This window comes from Canis aureus, chromosome 19, assembly GCF_053574225.1.
Source record: "Canis aureus isolate CA01 chromosome 19, VMU_Caureus_v.1.0, whole genome shotgun sequence".
Taxonomy (NCBI): Eukaryota; Metazoa; Chordata; class Mammalia; order Carnivora; family Canidae; genus Canis; species Canis aureus.
Window position 1 is genome coordinate 55,153,886 of NC_135629.1, and position 18,146 is coordinate 55,172,031.

At 45.8% G+C, this 18,146-nt stretch overlaps 1 protein-coding gene and 1 long non-coding RNA gene across 22 annotated transcripts in view; one reads left to right on the top strand and one right to left on the bottom strand.

Annotated features, from left to right (window-relative positions):
* Positions 1–18,146, top strand: part of LOC144290750 (uncharacterized) — a 54,238-nt gene that overhangs the window by 28,102 nt on the left and 7,990 nt on the right. For 4 of the 9 annotated variants that reach the window (XR_013358296.1, XR_013358295.1, XR_013358301.1 and 1 more), the window contains 5 exons: positions 2,664–2,864; positions 10,040–10,235; positions 12,020–12,156; positions 12,860–12,910; positions 13,104–16,720. This is a non-coding gene — a long non-coding RNA (uncharacterized LOC144290750). Of the gene's footprint in view, positions 1–2,663; positions 2,865–10,039; positions 10,236–12,019; positions 12,157–12,859; positions 12,911–13,103; positions 16,721–18,146 lie in introns of those variants that run through there. The other 5 variants (XR_013358297.1, XR_013358298.1, XR_013358302.1 and 2 more) reach the window with 5 other exon arrangements.
* The window catches only part of LOC144290746 (long-chain-fatty-acid--CoA ligase ACSBG2-like), a 39,334-nt gene that overhangs the window by 14,874 nt on the left and 6,314 nt on the right, over positions 1–18,146 (bottom strand). For 9 of the 13 annotated variants that reach the window (XM_077860289.1, XM_077860294.1, XM_077860295.1 and 6 more), the window contains exons 2-8: positions 14,380–14,480; positions 10,857–11,086; positions 7,262–7,350; positions 6,284–6,404; positions 5,857–5,946; positions 3,427–3,510; positions 1,087–1,236 (exon numbers count right to left, since the gene is read on the bottom strand). In XM_077860289.1, coding sequence (XP_077716415.1) covers positions 1,087–1,236; positions 3,427–3,510; positions 5,857–5,946; positions 6,284–6,404; positions 7,262–7,350; positions 10,857–11,086; positions 14,380–14,480 — 865 coding nt within the window. The remainder of the gene's footprint in view (positions 1–1,086; positions 1,237–3,426; positions 3,511–5,856; positions 5,947–6,283; positions 6,405–7,261; positions 7,351–10,856; positions 11,087–14,379; positions 14,481–18,146) is intronic. The other 4 variants (XM_077860290.1, XM_077860292.1, XM_077860291.1 and 1 more) reach the window with 2 other exon arrangements.

Here is an 18,146-nt window from a genome sequence, read left to right on the forward strand (position 1 = left end):
AGTCTGCCTCCTCCAGGCAGCCCTAGGTCTGCTTTGTCTCCCTGTGAATTAAGTTTACGTTGCTTAGGGTTTTTTTTTTTTTTTTTTTTTTTTTTTTTATTCATTCATGATAGTCACACAGAGAGAGAGAGAGGCAGAGACACAGGCAGAGGGAGAAGCAGGCTCCATGCACCGGGAGCCCGACGTGGGATTCGATCCAGGGTCTCCAGGATCGCGCCCTGGGCCAAAGGCAGGCGCCAAACCGCTGCGCCACCCAGGGATCCCTGCTTAGGGTTTTATATAAATGGAATCTCTTAGGACTGATTCCTGTTACTCTTTTTTTTTTTTTTTTAAAGATTGTATTTTATTTATTCATGAGAGACACACAGAGAGAGGCAGAGACACAGGCAGAGGGAGAAGCAGGCTCCATGCAGGGAGCCTGACGTGGGACTCGATCCCAGGACCCTGGGATCACATCCTGAGCCCAAGGCAGATGCTCAACCACTGAGCCACCCAGGTGCCCCTCCTGTTACTCTTCTAGAACAGTGGTCTGAATTACTATCACTTGTGGACTCTGTCCAAACATATATTTGTCTTTCCCATACACGCAGCCTTTCTTGAGTAACCAAAACATCAACTTCTGCTTTACTTCCAAAACACAGAATGTGTATTCTGCTCTTTTCATCTATGTATTTTATCATCAAACACTGTCCTCTGTCTGCTCTCTACAAATATTAACTCATCTAGTTTTCAAAACAGCCCAAGAGGCGGGGACTGTGGTACCACACCCATTTTACAGATGCGCAAACTGAGGCAGACTGAGACTTGGAGACGTTAGCTGTCTGGCCCAAGATCAAGAGCCAGGATTTGAACTCAGGTGTACACTCAAGTCCTTGATCTCCGTCCTTGCACTATGGTGCCCTCTTGGAACTCTTCCCATGACTCTCCGTGCTTCACTGGTGACGGAGCCACTGTGTGCCAGACCCCCAAATGCCACCCCATCCCTGTGGGGCAAGAATAGCAAGACCCGGAAGGAGGGGCACTGGCCCAGATGCAGGGACTCTGGGTGCTGCGAGGTTCATCACTGTCAGCAGAGACAGCACTTACGTTGTCATGGCTAAGCATCACTCCCTTGGGATTGCCTAAGGTCCCAGAAGTATAGATGATCACAGCGCACTGATTGGCCCTCTGGCTCTCTATGATCTGGTCCAGCTGGGAATCGGGGATGCTACTGCCAAGTTCCATGAAATCATTCCACTGTGGAAAGAAAAGACAGGCAGAGAGGATGGGGACTTGGGGATGTGAGGGTGACCCTCAGCACACCAGGAGTGCCCCCTCCACCCTCCCCACCTCCAGTCACATCTTATACCATCAGCTTCTCTAAAGCATGATTCCCAGCAAGAGGGAAGGCTTAGGATCACCAGTCCTGGGACCTCTTACAAAAGCCCTGAAATGTTTGCTTCTCCTCCTCCACTTCCTGGCAGGCTATTGGGTCTGGACATGTGACCACAGCTGGTCCAATCACAGTGAAGGTCAGGGCTTTTGCTGGAAGTGCTGGGACAGGAATGAGTCATCTGGACATGAATGAGTCAAGATGTAGCCTCAGGAGCTGCCTAAGGTCACACAGCAAGTAAACAGGAACCAGAGTTCTAAAGCAATATGGTCAGACTCCAGGACCTGTGCTCCCCTCTACCTTAAATAGGATGCTTCAAAAGGAACTGTTGGGTTATATGAGCTGAGTATCACACAGGACCTGCAAAAATTCACTGGGCCCCCAACGAGGCTCTGGATGAGGGCAATACAGCAAATTGAAGGTGGAGGGCACGCAGCATCCTGCAGCGCTGGAGCCAGGAGGATGCCAACTCCGTGACAGTCACAGCTGAGGGCATTTCTGGTGGTTTCAGCTAGAAGGGTGTCACTGGCATCTAGTTAGTGGAGGCCAAGGGTGCTGCTTGGCATCCTACAGCGCACAGGATGGCCCCACAACAGTTATCCACCCCCAAATGTCCATAGCAACAAGGTTGAGAAATCCCACTGTAAGTAGCGTTGATAACAAGGGCGGTTTTAAAAGGTATCCGGACTCCTTTGAACCTCTAAAAAGTCTGTGATTCTAATCCGTTTTCTTCCTTAGTTACTCACCATCTTGGTCTTAATGATTAAGTATTTTCTGGAAGGTACAAAAGCTGGCTAGGGTTTTGGTTGGCCAGACTGGATCGTTGGCCCCTCTTGTCCCACCTGCATGGAGGGCAAACCAAATACACTCCATGATATTGTGGGACTTCTGCTTTGAGTCATGGGTTTGAGGGTCTCATCTCGTGGACGTTAAAAGAGCTTGCCCTGGCCCTTCCCAAGACTCCTGCCCTGACACCCCTGCTTGTACCGAAACATTTCCTGACTAGACCACCTTGAGGCAGAGTGCGTTTTCGAAAAAAGGACTATGACAGCATTTATGGTGTGACTGTTCAGTGGCCTTGCCCCTCCCTCAGTAAAAGGTGGTCTAGGTCCCCACCCTGGAACCCCATTCCCAGCAGAGCTTCCCATTGGCCTTTGATGGGCACAGTATGTCGGAAGTGATGGTGTGTGGCTTCCAAGAGTAGGTCATTAAAGGCAAGACACCTTCCACCTGCTGTTCTCTCTCTGTGTCTTTCTCTGTCTCTCTCTCTCTCTCTGTCTCTCTTTCTCAGAACATTTTCTGGAGAGATCTGAGCCAGGAGGAAGTCCAGAGATCCTGAGATCACCATGCTGGAAAGGCCATGAAGAGAGAGAGGGAGGACCCCCAGCTGCAAGGTCAGGACCAGAGTGAGGTCTAGACACTAAGCCTCTAGTGCAAAATTTAAGGAGATGCAAACAACAGAACAAAAGGAAAAGACCTTTTGGCAATCAAGGTAAATAATATTTTAATGCAATATATTTTAAATTACTGACAACACACACAAGTCCACGATGAATGAAGTATCAAAAATTTAAATAAAGACAGGCTCCAGCAGGCTGCTGGTCCAAGCCATGGCAGAAATGCTCAACCCCGTGTTCATATTTGTACATATTAAACAAGGTTTCATGGTTTTAGTGAAACTATTATTGATGACTTGGCACCCATTAAAGCCAAAAGTAGACTTATAACAAATTCTGGTTTGGATATAAAGTAAATCTTCATGTCTAATGCTGTGGGTTTTCACACATCTAATTTTCAATGATGTAGTATTTTTTTTTCAGTTGCCTTAATGTTCTGGGAAAAAAAAAAACCCTAATGATAAAATGATTGTTGTTGTCTTTAAGCCACCAATTTTGGGGGTGATTTGTCTCATAGCAATAAATAACCAGAACACACATCGTCCCATAAAGTGGGCCCTTCACGCCAGGAAGAGAAAAGAAGGCCCTATAAACCTTGTCTGCCTGCCGTGGGGGGCCCGCCTTCCCCTTGACTCAGTGGCTTCCTTCCACACTTACGGAGTACAGGTTATTATTGCTCTCCTTCACTGGCAGCTTGTACTGGATGATCGCTTTTAGGGTCTCCATCCTGCTTTGCGGAATCTGAAAGAAAGTTCCACGTGGGCCTTATGGTGCTGGAGAGACTAAGGGTGGAAGCCCCTTCTAAGCAATCTCCCACAGGGACGCCAGCCTCTCTTCTTCCCCTGCCCACCCCGTACAACACAGCTCTTGTCCCAATTGCTAAGACACAACCTGATTTTAGAACCACGGGGTTCTTTGTGGTCAGTATCAGCCTCCAACCCTTAGGGACTGGTGAAGACGACAGCCTCCTGAGTCATGCTACACATGCAGAGTTGTGGTTGTTGGTTGGTGAGCCCGCTGCCGTGCACTGTGTCCAGGATCCAGCTAGCCTCCTAGCTGGAGTTAGGCAACAAAAATCCTCCGTGAAGGCGACTGAAACCTGGACAAGTTCAGGACTTTCTACCTAAACCAAGGGCTCTAAGGTTCAGTTGACCACACCTGCGGGATTCTTGTATCCTATTGATGCAAAGGAAGGAATGTCTACAACATGGCTAGCCAATCCAGTGACAAAGTCACTTCCAACATCCAGCATGGTGATTATAATTATAACCAAGTCTCCAGCGTGGATTGAGAGAAAAGAAGACGGAAGCTCTGGTAACAGTTGGACAGGAGGTTTCCAGAGAGAGAGGGAACAGACATCCAGAAAGCCTGGAGCAGGTAATGGCTAGGAATGTTTGAGGATTATATAAAGTCTCAGCTAGCATGAGGATGAAGGGAGACAATTAGGAGCAGAGACAGGAAAGGATGGTGAGGGCCAGATTGGCCACACCTTGGAGGCAGTGGTGAGGGGTCTTGAGTTTATTCTAAGGAGGCAGGGAAGATCTGGAGAGTTGGAGGGCTGTAAGCCATGGGTATTGCCTAGAATTAAAGATTGCCAAGTGAAACTGAACATCCAGTTTGGGAGGAGCATGTCAGAAGCCTGGCTTTGAATCTTGCATACGAAGGGTATGCAGTATTTTCTAATGGGGGAAGACCCGAATTGTAAGCCAGTATTTGGCACAAAGGACCCACTCTTCACCTACCACCCATCCCACAGTTTGTTCTGCTATGAACAGAACAAACAGGGAATGACATGAGTATCAGGGACCATAGAGGCATCACTTAAGAAAACAATTTCAGAAAACTCAAGCCTGGAGGGAGAAGACTGTTTTTCTCCCTGAACCAGGTCAGGAATTAGGCATCCAAGGAGGCTTGGTGGCAGAGAGTTCTATTTCACTGAGTCTGGCTGGATTTCATGAGTCTGGAAAATCTACCCTAATTTCAGAGATGTTAATAAAACATGGGAAGACATGACCAAAGATGATTGGAAGATACCGTTGGCGGCAAGACACATCTCAACTCCAGAGACATTAAAAAGCAGAGAAGTGTGTAACTCAGAAGCATGATATTGATGCAACAGCCACAGGGCTCTTGGGCTGAGTGGTAAATCTGGCTATCTAGGTTCACCCTCCTGAGGACTCCCGTCCCCATGGAATCTTCCTACCAAAAGCTGGGTCAGGAAACTGCAGCTCATTCAAACACTGGTAGTTGAAAAAAACTTTCTTTTTTTTTTTTTTTAAAGATTTTATTTATTTATCCATGAGAGACACAGAAAGAGAGATTCAGGCCCTGGGCCAAAGACGGCGCTAAACCGCTGAGCCACCGGGCCTGCCCCTGAAAAAAACTTTCTACAGCATCCATACAAAGATATTATGAAAAAAAGAAGAGTAAGGGGGGAGCCAAATTTTGTATGTAAAGAAAAGTCACCACAAAGCAAAGGAAAATTGCCACCCAACATTCCAACATAAGGTTTGAAACATGACAAAGCAGACACAGCTGGAAAGGAAGAACACAAAGCAAACATACAAACACTGAGGGAAGAGAGAGCCACGCCAGAAAGAGGTGAAACAGAAAGTGGTGGAACTTTGGAAAGAAATGAGAGAGAGAAGCATTTCAGAAACGATGACAGTTACAAAAACAAAAACAAAAGACAATTACAAGGGGGTTATAAACCTTAAAATCATTACATTTCTGAAGGAAAATAAACAGTGGGCTGTATATAAAATAATACATAAACACATTTTAAAAATAGAAGCTTAGGGGCACCCGGGTGGCTCAGTCAGTTAAGCCTCTGCTTTTGGCCCAGTCATGATCCCGGAATACCGGGATCGAGCCCCACATGGGTCTCCCTGTTCGACGGAGAGCCTGCTTCTCCCTCTGCCTCTGCTGCTCCCCCTGCGCTTGCCGTCTCTCTCGCTTACTCTCTGTCTCTCTCTAGATAAATAAATAAATAAATAAATAAATAAATAAATAAATAAATAAATAGGGATCCCTGGGTGGCGCAGCGGTTTAGCGCCTGTCTTTGGCCCAGGGCGTGATCCTGGAGACCTGGGATTGAATCCCACGTTGGGCTCCCAGTGCATGGAGCCTGCTTCTCCCTCTGCCTATGTCTCTGCCTCTCTCTCTCTCACTGTGTGCCTATCATAAAAATAAAAATTAAAAAAAAATAAATAAAATCTTTAAAAAATTAAAATAGAAGCTTACCTGCTGGGTGTGGAGCCTACTTAAAAAAATAAAAAATAAAAATAAAGGGCATTAAAAATAAAAACAGAAGCTTAGTTGGAAATGAAGTTAATACAAATTGGAAATTAGATCTCCCCACTCCACCCTGCTTCCCCTGGTTATACCACAGTAGCCGTGGAGGTCACTTACTGAACCCGAGGACAGGGCCAGCCTCGCCACCCCACCGATCATTAGCATCCACCCATCCCCGTGGGTGACTGACTGGATGGCAGTGTTTGGGTTTGGGCTTTACCGAAAGGATTTTCTGTAGCTGTAGGTCATTCTCAACCAGCAGGACGTTCACCTTGGCATTAGTAATGACGTATTGACAAGCGTCCGCAGAGTTGGTGGCATAAATACCAACACAGAGACCCCTGGGAAAAGAAAACACATGAGCGTGTGCATGTGTGCACACACCCACACCTTAAGGTGAGAACGTCCTGGAAGGTGTGGGGAGGGGAAAGCTCTATAGACAAGTTCTGAGTTTGTAGCCTTGGTCCCAGCTTCCCCCTGTCCACAACTTAACTATGATGAAAACAACAAAAATAAGGGTGAGGAAAGCAGCAAGTCCTATGATGTCATTGTGATGGCGGATCACCAAGCCCTGGCAGCACCCCATTATAAGATGAGGAGCCTTGGGGCAGTGAAGTCACTTGTTTGAGTTCCCAAGACCATAGATGCTAGAGGTGGGATTTGGACCCCACCTGCTCCCTTCATCCTACTGCCTTTTGTTCCTGCCTTTAACCATCCTGTTTTTTAAATTTGCATTTCCCTGACGGCTGATGATGTCCAGCACCTCTTCAAGTACTTTTTGGCTACTTCCCTTTGTGAGCTTTCTGCTCAAGTCTTTTGCTTATTTAAAATCATTTTGTCAAAAAAAATCATTTTGTCTTTTTTTTCCCCTTTAAAGATTTTTTTAAAGTGATCTCTGCACCCAACGTGGGGCTCAAACTCATGACTCCGAGATCAAGAATCACATGCTCTCCCACCAGCCAGCCAGCCGCCTCTCCTTTTGTCTTTTTATCAGTCAGTTATAGAAGCGCCTTGATACCTAAGATGCCAGTCCTTTGTCAGATTGGTGTGTCTGTCTTGCCGCCCAACCTGGGGTTGCACCTGAAACCCCTGGTCCCGTCTCAGAGCCCGCCCAGGGCTGCTAGGCCAGAGTAGCAGCTCGCCCACATTCGGAGTCCAGGCCCGAATGGACTGGCCCATTCAGGGCCCACAGTCTTACCCTGCTAGGATGGCACCAAGAGAAGCAATTAACCACTCAACGGAGTTAAACCCCAGGATGCCAACTCCGTGGAAACGCTGCAGGCCCAGCTGGGAAGGCAAAAGCAAACAAACAGAAAAGAGAAACACAAAGACGTTTTGTTTCTGGGTGGGATCTGCTCACTAGGATGTGTGAAAGCAGACTCCAAAACCCATGAGGTCACGTTGGGAAAAGCCAGGGTTGAACCTAAAATCTGGAGTGTGATATTTTTGTCACTGTTGGGAGGCTGGTTTGCTTCCCTCTGCATAATGCACCATTTATTTATTCTTGTTTGTAAGTATTTTATTTATTTTTATTTTTGTTAATTTATTTGAGAGACAGTGAGCAAGCGAGAGAGAGCATGAGTGAGGGGGGGAGAGGGAGAAGCAGACTCCCCACTGAGCAGGGAGCTGGACGCGGGGCTGGATCCCAAGACCCCTGGGATCATGACCTGAGCTGAAGGCAGACACTTAACTGACTGAGTCACCCCAGGCGCCCCTGTATTTTATTTTTATTGTGGCTAAATATATTTAGCAACTTTTGGTGCACAGCTCAGTGGCATGAAGCACACTCACACTGTTGTGCAATCATGACCACCATCTGTCTCCAGATCTTTCCATCTCCCCAAACTTCTGTCCCCATGAAGCACTGACACCCCCCCTTTCCCCCCCCTCCCGCTCCTACCACCTCCTCTCTGTCCCTGTGGATGGGACCCCTCTGGAGACCTCTGGGAGTGGGGTCATGCAGGAGGTGTCCTTCCGGGTCTGGGTCCGCTCCCTGAGCCCAGTGTCCTCAGAGCCCATCCATGTTGTGGCAGGTGTCAGGATGTCCTTCCATTGTTAGACTGAATAATAATGATTTTTTGTGTGGATGGACCACACCGTGTCTTATCTTTTCATCCATCAATGGACACTTGGTCGCCTCCACATTTTGACTACCGTTAACAATGCTGCTGTGAACATTGTGTACAAATATCTATTTGAGTCCTTGCTTTGAATTCTTTTGGGGATTGTTGGGTCATATGGTGATTCCACGTTCAATCTTTTGAGGAACTGCCACAGTGTCCTCCATAATGGCTGCACCATTCTGCATTTCCACCAGCGATGCACAAGGGTTCTGGTTTCTCCATATCCTCATTGACACTTGTTATTATTATTTTTTGAAGATAGTGGTCATCTTAATAGGCGTGAGTTTATTTTTTTTTGTAATAATGAAAGTACTCCAAGGCTGGCAGTGACCCACAGTTCTTGGGGAAAATGTAAGCATTTGGAAGGCATCTGCCTGCCAATGCTCCAGAACGTGATACCTAGTGTTTCTGCTTAGTAAAAAACAGGCAGTCTTCTTTGCAGGTCGACGGTCTCTATCAATACGTAGACAAACCAAGTAATTACTGTTTGGATCCCTGAGGATTAGGGGAGTAGGGATCTTTGAATCCCCAGATCTAAGGACATAGCCAGAGAGGATCAGCTTTCAGGAGAGGTGAATTAATCACAGCACTGTGGTGGAGCAGCCACGCAGAAAGTCCTAAGAGACAGTTATCATCTCCTGGTGAAGACACATGGGTGTCAGAGGGGAGAGGAGAGAGGAACTCAGATCTGGGTCAAAATGTGATAGCATTTCCTATAAATCAAAACCACTGGGCATTCCCTTTTACAATAGAAGTTCCCTATCATATTCATAATCTATTGCTGCATAACACATCACCACAAACTTAGCAGCTTAAAACAACACGCGTTTATTATCTCAGTTTCCATAGGTCAGGAGTCTGGGGACAGCTTAACTAGGTCCTCTGCTTAGGATCTCCTGAAGCTGTAGTTAAGGTATCAGCAGGGACTGTCGTCTCTGAAGCTCGAGACTCTTCTCCCACACTTGCAGTCTGTTCGCAGTATTCATTTCTTTGTGGTTAAATGACTGAGGTCCTGTTTGCTTCCTGGCTGTCAGCTAGGGACTGCCCTCCTAGAGGCGGTCTGTTGTCCCCTGCCACATGGCCCTGTCCACAACATGGCAATTTGCTTCCTCAAAGCCAACAGAAGAATCTTTCTTTTTAATGGTTTTCCTGATCAGGTCAGGCCCACCAGAGCATTTGCTGTTTGGATGAACTCAAAGTCAGCTGATCAGGGAACTTAACTCCACCTGCAAAATCTCTTCACCTTTGCCACCACGGGAGGAAAATTCCATCGCGGTAACCCACCAGTCCTGTCCATACTCAAGGGGAGGAGTCTGTCTATACAGTGTGAATATGCCAGGGGTTGGGAATCTTGAGGGTCATTGTAGAATTCGGCCTAACATGCCTATCAAAGTAGCCAATATGAACATTTTTTTTTATAAAACCATGTTGGCGGGATCCCTGGATGGCTCAGCGGTTTAGCATCTGCCTTCAGCCCAGGGCATGATCCTGGGGACCCGGGATCGAGTCCCACATCAGGCTCCCTGCATGGAGCCTGCTTCTCCCTCTGCCTGTGTCTCTGCTTCTCTGTTTCTCTCTGGTCTCTCATGAATAAATAAATCTTTTTTTTTTAAAGCCTTGTTGGCAAGAATGATAGGTAAGCAGAGTCTCTCACCCTGAGTGGGCATATAGTGGCACTGTCTCTGTAAGAATTCATTGTACAAAGAAGGTTCTCTGTGGCTCCATATATGGTAGCAAAGCCTGAGAACACAGTCAATGCCCATCAATAGGGGGCTGATTGTGCCAATATTGTTACATACAAATTTGCAGTTGCTGAAAAGCATATGGATTTTTAAAAATATATTTTTTTTTAGTGAATCAGTGTCTCAGTATGTCACTGCTGAGATTAGGTTATGGAAGCTATGAGAAGATAGAGTTCCCATCTTGTTCACACTCTTTTCTGGGATCACTCATCCTGGGGAAAGCTGGCTGCCATAGTCTGAGGACACTCAACCCAATGGAAAAGAACAGGGAGCAAGGAACCAAGGCCTCCTGTCAATAGCCAGCCTTGTAAGTAAGCTTACAAGTAGACCCTCCAGCCCCAGTCAAGCCTTCAGATAACAATTTGACTCCAACCTCATGAGAAACCCTAAAACTAAATTTGGGGTAATTTGTTATGAAGCAGTAGTTAATTGATATATATTTTTAAAAGCAAGATGCAGGATGCCTGGGTGTCTCAGTTGGTTAAGCATCTGACTTTGGCTCAGGTCATGATCTCTGGGTTCTAGGATCAAGCCCTGCATTGAGCTCCACATTCAGTAGGGAGTCTGCTTTTCCCTCTGCCCCTCCTCCTGCTTGTGTTCTCTTTCTCTCTCTCTCTCTTTCAAATAAATAGATAATATCTTTTAAGAAAGCAAGATGTAGAATCATGGGTATAGTACACTACCATGTGTGTGAAAACTTGCATGTAGAGACATTTTATGCTATTATACACATAATTTATTCCCCCAAAGGATTTACAAAAAACTGGCAATGGTGGCTGCCTCCATAAGAGAGAGGTCAAATATTATAGGGAAAATTCTCATCAGTTAACCTTCATATCTTATGGTGCCTTGTGCATTTTATACCATATGTATCCATATGTAGAATGTGTGATTGACTAAATGATGAATGAATGAATAATTCATTTACCTTGATCAAGGCTCTTGCTGCCTTCCGACAAGCTTCGTAGTACTGGTTAAAATTCAGAACTTCCCAATGCTCACTGTTCTTTGTTGCAAGGGCTGGATACATCCCAAATCGGCTGACTGACTCCCGAAAAAATTCAGGGATGGTTAATGGGGTCTCATGGCCTGGCCCATGTTTTGATAGCCTCAGAAGGACTTCTCCATCTCGATGAATGGTCCACAGCCTAGGTGTCACTGTAAACAGTCATCAGGGGTGGGTGGCAAATATTTTTATTAGTTTAATAACTTTGGAGGAGGAGTGTCCTTTTTTGGGCCTGAAGGGCTGAGTGTTGAATTAATCCCACTCCTTGAGTGAAGTCACAGGGCCAATACCAGCCCATTCATGCTTTCTCTTTCTTATTTTTCCTTACTCCCTTCAACAACTTCCTATGAAAATTTTCACACACACAAGAAAGTTGGAAGGCTGTATAGCCAAAACTCTCTTACTCACAATGTGGATTCCACAACCGCTAGCATTTGCTGCATTTGCTTTATCACATCTCTGTCCAGCCATCTCTCTATATCCATGCATTGCTCCATCTATTTCGAAGTAAGCTGCAGCTGTCTATCCATTTCATCCTTAAATTCACATGCTTTAGCAGGTGAATCATTAACTAGAGTTCCAAATTATTTATAGGTTTTTTTTTTTAAGGTAAAATTTACATGCAGTAGACTACATATGCTTTGGTCAGTGGAATGTGAGAAGTGGCTGGTGTGTGTGTCTCTCCCAGGCAGATGAAAGGCAGAGACCTAGCAGAGGGACAAGCAGGCTCGCTGCAGGGAGCCCCATGTGGGACCCGATCCCAGGACCCTCGGATCATGACCTGAACCAAAGGCAGATGCTCAGCCACTGAGCCACCTGGGGGCTCCTTCCAGGCAGAAGGTTTAAGAGTCAGTGTGTGACTCACTGTACCTCATTCTCCTGCCACAAATATGGTAGGAAGCATATGTAGGGGGGGAAACCTAGTGCCAGACACATAATGCGAACAAGAAACAAGCGTGTGTTGTGTTAAGCTCTTGAGGTTTGGGGTTGGATGTTACATCGGCATCACCCGGACCACCCTGATACCACCCCTTAATGTGGAACTCAAAACCAGCTTGTTTCCCTTCACCCTTTATCTCCTTTAGGGGTGTGAAGTGGTTGATCCCTACAAAGAAGGGAAGAGGGTTTCCTCTGGAGAGAGTTGGCATGCAGTGTGTTCATCACCCCCCCCCAACCATGGGTCAAGTGAGAGAAGATTCTGGAAACCCTCTTGGAGAACTGGGTTTGTGACTCTTGACTTTGTCTGACTGAAATTTATCTAGTAGAGAGGTGGTAGCTGGCTGTGGCTGAGTAGACAGGGGGTTGGGAGAACACTGCGTGTCCATGTGCTATGGGGTGCTGTTGTTCCCCTTGACTGACATGGACCCCATGGAGGAGCTCCTAAAGGCTTTTGTCTGGAAGACAGTAGAGAGAACCTGGGGATCCATGTTCAGAGGCAGACACTAAGGAAGGTAACCAGTGGGTGCTGATAAAAGAGCATGAACTATGTATTAGTCAGCTAGGGCTGCCGAGACAAAGTGCCCCAGCATGAGAGGCTGAAACCACAGAAATCTGTTCTCTCAGTTCTGGAGATGATAAGTATGAGATCAAGGTGTGGGCAGAGTTGACTCCCTTGGAGGCCATGATGGAGAATCCGTTCCATGCCTCTGTCCTAGTTCCTAGCTATTTGGTGGCAGTCTTTGGAGGTCCTTGGCTTAGAAGCATCTCCCTGTGTGCCTGTCTTTGTCCCACTTGACCCTTTTCATATGGACACCAGTCATATTGGGTTAGGGCCCACGCAAATGACATCATCATCACTAACTACATCTGCAGTGACTCCTGTTTCCAAATAAGTCACATCCTGAGGTGCTGCGTGTTAGGGTGCATCTTAGTTCATTTGACATAATACAGCACATTTATAAATAACAGACATTTATTTCTCGTAGCTGTGGAGGCCGGGAAGTCAAAGATCAAGGCACTGGCAGATTCAGTGTCTGGTAAGAACCTACTTTCTGGTTCATAGCGGCTTCTCACTGTGTCCTCACCTGGTAGAAGGGGTGAGGGAGGTCTCTGGGGCTTCACCCTCATGATCTGACCCCCTCCTGCAGGCCCCCACCTCCTGATACAATCACACTGGGGTTAACTTTCAACACATGAGTTTTGGAAGGACACAAATATTCCACTTGGCAGGTGGAGTCAGTTGAGGATCGCAAGATGAAATTCTGATGTAGTGCTGGTTCAAAGTCCAATAACTGGTGTCTTTAGAGGAGAGGAGAGGACACACACCCAGAGAAGAAGGCCATATAATGATAGAGGCAGAGATTTCCGTGATGAGTTTGTAGACCAAGGATCGCCAAGGATTGCCAAGACCACCAGGAGCCTGGAGAGCATGGAGCAGATTGCCCACCACAGCCTCCAGAAAGACCCAACCCAGCCAATGCCCTGATCTCGGGCTTCCAGCCTCCAGAACCCCGACGGAACAAGTCTCTGTTGTTTCCACCACTCGGAAACTGTCTAGTTGGTTGTAACAGACCCAGGAATCTGACTCAGTGACCAAAATGAGATTTTGAAGATTACTGTCATTTGAGAATGATCGTAAAAGCTGTCATCCTCACCAACATTTTATGCACTTGGAAGATGGCAGCTGTGAAAGATAATGAAGACGCTCTATCTCATGGTGCTCCCTGCGCTTCGTTCCAGCGGCAGAGTGATTACAACATACAGATGAACACAATTACCACATACCTGCGCTATTTATGTATTTATTATATATAGATACTACAAATGTTAAAATACTATACTGCTATATAGTACAGTATATCTGTACTATATTATATTTATTAATATTTGTACGATATAAGTGTTATTACATCTGCACTATATACATTTTCAATTGTGGCTGCACTGCATATAATTACATCTGCATTAACATATATATGAATACACATGCACTATATTGTCACATCTGCACTATATATGTTATTACAACTCGCCTATATTGCATCTGGACTGTATATATTACTACATCTGCACTATACATACACAATGGCATTTGCAGCGTGTATATTTATATATATAAACACAATTATATCCACAATATGTATTATTATATCTGTACTTTATATTATTACACCTGCACTATATATATTATTACATTGTATATATACACACACACACACACACACACACATATCTGTACTATATATGATGGTTCCTGGGTGCTTTACCAGGCTGTCCTACTAGGGAGATGTTATGATCAATGTCCTGTGGCACAAACAATACAAATGAGGTGTCAAAAGAGCAAGCCCCTCACCCACTGTTTCAGGCACCTCAGCCAAAGCCAGGCGCCGAGGCAAGGAGCACCTATGTCCTGACTTTCTGGGCGGGGGTGTGTGTTCCTTTATGAAAAGGCTTGGCTGAGTCAATGCATCTTCCTCTTCCCCATGCACACTCTAGCACAACATACCTTTGTTTTTATTCATGTTTATTTGAGAATCCGTAACATTCTCTTCACGAGTCATTGGGCTTTTAGCCTTTTGAGATCTGGAGAGACCATTCTTCATTGTACTGCAAGGCACAAAGCAGGGGACTTAGCGGGGCTGGCAAAGAGGCTGCAAGTCTAAGCCAACTTCCATCCACTGGCCATGTCTGCCTAGAATCCTGGGATCCATTAGTCATGCCTGTCCTGGACCTAGGAGGGGATGAGAGTGGTCTGTGTGCCAGAGATCACAGAGCAATTTTAAGTCCAGAGGGCCTTCAATCTGTGAGTTTCCAGAAGAGTCTCTTAAATGGTTGGAGTATAGAGACCAAGTCTATATGTGGTCCTGTGGGTGAGACAACATTTTGAATTCTCCCAAGGGAAAAAGAAACCCACAGGAGATTTCTGTTCTTGTTGGTTGCCCTAAAGATAGTACGACGTGAAAACCCAAAGGATCTAAAGGAAAAACAGAAAATCTTGCTTCATAGGAAGTTTTTGATTTTCCACATGGCAAAAGAATGCCATAAACAATCAAGCGATCAACAAACTGAGAAAAAAAATATGGATCACATGCCTAATTAAGGCTTGATTTCTTTTATATATAAAGAATTCCAATGAACCAATAAAAAAGTCCAGTACCCCAAGGGGCATAAATAGAAAGTTCCCTGAAAAACACATTTAAAATGACTTTCTCGGTCATGAGAGAATGCATAGAAAATATTATGATGTATTTCACCTGTCAGGTTGACTAAGCTAAAAAACAAAATTGAAAAATATATTAGCGAGGATGTGAGGGACAGACACTCTCATCCATTGTAAGACTGAGGCAGCCCTTGGAAGGCGGTGGCCAGACCACACGGTCGCTGAGCCATCCTTGGAGGACAGTGCAGTCTGGCTGCTGGGATCCTTGCATGCCCATTAACTGGGCTCTGTTGTTTGAAACCTTCTGTGTATGATGGGGTCAACCACCACTCTTTAACCTGGTCTGCTTTTCAGTGGGTTAATCTTTAAATATATTAAGCAACATTCTTTTGAACATTTACTTAACAAAAAATTGATATTTTTCTAGATGAAGTTATGTTCCCCAAAATTCATATACTGAAGCCCTAACCCCCAGTCTGCTTATATTTGGAGACGGAACCTTTAGGGAGGTGATTCAGGTTAGAGGAAGTGATAATAGTGGGGCCCGGATCCAGTAGGATTGGTATCTTTCTAAGAGGAAAGGAAACCAAATCCTGTTCTCGCCCCTCCTTGTGGGGACACAGCAAGGAGGCAGCTGTTTGCAAGCAATGAAGAGGGCTGTCACCAGAAACCAGCCCTGCTGACACCTTGACTTTGGACTTCCAGCCTCCAGAACTGAGAGAAAATAAATTTCTGATAAGCCACCCATTCTGCAGTATTTTTTATGGAAGTCACAGTGAATTCTACAGTTGCATAAATATTTAGAAGATACTATTAAATGTCATTTAATGAACTGAGGAATTTAACGGACCAAAATTGCCGAAAACATTTGAACATTTGGCCACATGTTTCATTAATGAAATTCCCCTAAGCATGTAATTAAAATCACAACCCCAGTGTGTAATTTTGTTCCAACCAAAGATGTCCACAGACATCCAGACATCATCAGCAGTCCCCTTGGAGGCCAGGATTGCTGGCTGACATTGTTTGAAAACAACGTGTCTGCGTTTTCCGTGAAGGGAGATTGTATTATCTTGCTCATGACAAGCATTATGCTTGATACAAGAATCAAGCAGTCCTAAATTCTAGATTTGCAGGTAATTGTTCTCCAAGAATCAGGGATGCAGCAGACGAGAACCTGACAATTCACAGACTGGCTGATGTAGCTCTATAAGCTGTGCACGGTTCTGCGCTAGCCGACTCCAGCTTTGTAGTTCAATGAAAACGAGTAGCTAGAAAGGCACATTGTGATATGAACCCAAATGAGTCCCCGTGACATTCATACACATGGAGGAGATCAATCAGTGGGATGAAGCGAATAGCCAAGCACAGCCAATCTGAATGAAGCTATGAACACGCCTGTAAAGACATTCATGAAGTGTGCTGCAGAAGCAGCAGCCAGGAAGTCCAAGGTCTTCCTGGAGCAACTGGATCTGGCTCAGAACCTTGGTGTCACCCTTAATCCACCCTTTCCCCTCCACTGCTCCCTCCTTCCCTCTCTTCTTCTATCCCTCTCTCTCTCTACCTTCCTTTATCCTATCACCCTTCCACCCACCCACCCATCCATCTTTCCATCCTTCCCTCCATCTGTCCTTCCACCCACCCATCCTCATCCATCTATCTACCCACCACCTAACCAACTTCCCTCCCTCCCTCCCTCCCTCCCTCCCTCCCTCCCTCCCTCCCTCCCTTTGTCCTCCCTCCTCTTTCTTCTCTCCCTTGGCTGTTTCCTTTCTTCCTTCCTTGCTTCCTTCTGTCTTCTGCTCTCCTCTCTCCCTTTCCCCAACCCTGCCTTTCGTTCTCTTCTCCCTCTCTCCTTCCTCTCCCTCTCTTCCCCCCACATCTGGCCCATCAACAAATCCCATCAGCTCTGTCTTCAAAATAGGTCCCCAAACCACCGCTCACCTGGATCCCAGGGACCCCGCCCAAGGGTGGATCCCATCAACCACATTCAACTTGTGGATTCCAGCCAGATCCAGACCCAAGCAAGACATCTGTGATCAGTGGTGACATGAACACTGACTGGATGTCAAATGCCATGAAGAAAGGATGGTCTCTTTTTGAAGACTGATCATGGCTTTGGGACTAAGTCAAAGAATTCTTGTCGTGAAAGGATTCACACATGAAATTATGCTGTTTGGAGTTTAAAATAGTCCATCAGGAGCATGGCCTAATGGAGAGAACCAAGACCAACTTCTTGTTGACAATTTTTGAAGCAAAATAATAAGTACAATTGTTATTGTCATTGGGGGGTGGGTCATGACACTTCCAGCTCTTATTTGTGTGTTTGAAATATTTCATCATAAAAACTGTAAAAGATAAGAATAAAATAAAATGTTGGTCTAACCCTACCCCTCCTCTGCCTACAGCCCTCCAGGGCTCTCACCTCCCTCAGGGTATAAGCCCAAGTCCTCCCCGTGCCCACAAAGCCCTGCATGACCACCGGCCCCTTCCTGCCCTCCCCTCCCTTCTCCATGGTACATCCCTACAGTGCAACACCACACCATAGAGGATGGAACTGTGGATGCAACAACTTGAGGACGTCTCAAAGGCTTGAGAGAAAGAAGCCAGACTCAAAAGGCCACATGCTTTATGATTCCGTGTATGTGACTTTCTGAAAAAGGCAAAACCGTAATGACAGAGAACAGATTGGTGGTTGCCAGGAGTTGGGGTGCAAAGTGGGGTTGACTGTGAAGGGGGAACATAAGGGAATTTGGGGGAGGGTGGAAACAGTGACTGTGCTGCTAGTTATACAACTCCGAGCATTTGCCAAAACTCTAGAACTACACCAAAAAATGTGAATTCTCCAATGTGTGAATAAAAATGTGCTGCACATCTTATTTTTTTTAATTTATTCATGAGAGATACAGAGAAGAGAAGCAGAGACATAGGCAGAGGGAGAAGTAGGCTCCACGCAGGGAGCCTGAGGTGGAATTCGATCCCAGGACTCCAGGATCACACCCTGGGCTGAAAGGCAGGAGCTTAACCGCTGAGCCACCCAGGCGTCCCTGTGCTGTATATCTTAAAATGGACAATTGAAAAATGTTCTGTAGCTAACTCATTGGGTTTTCCAG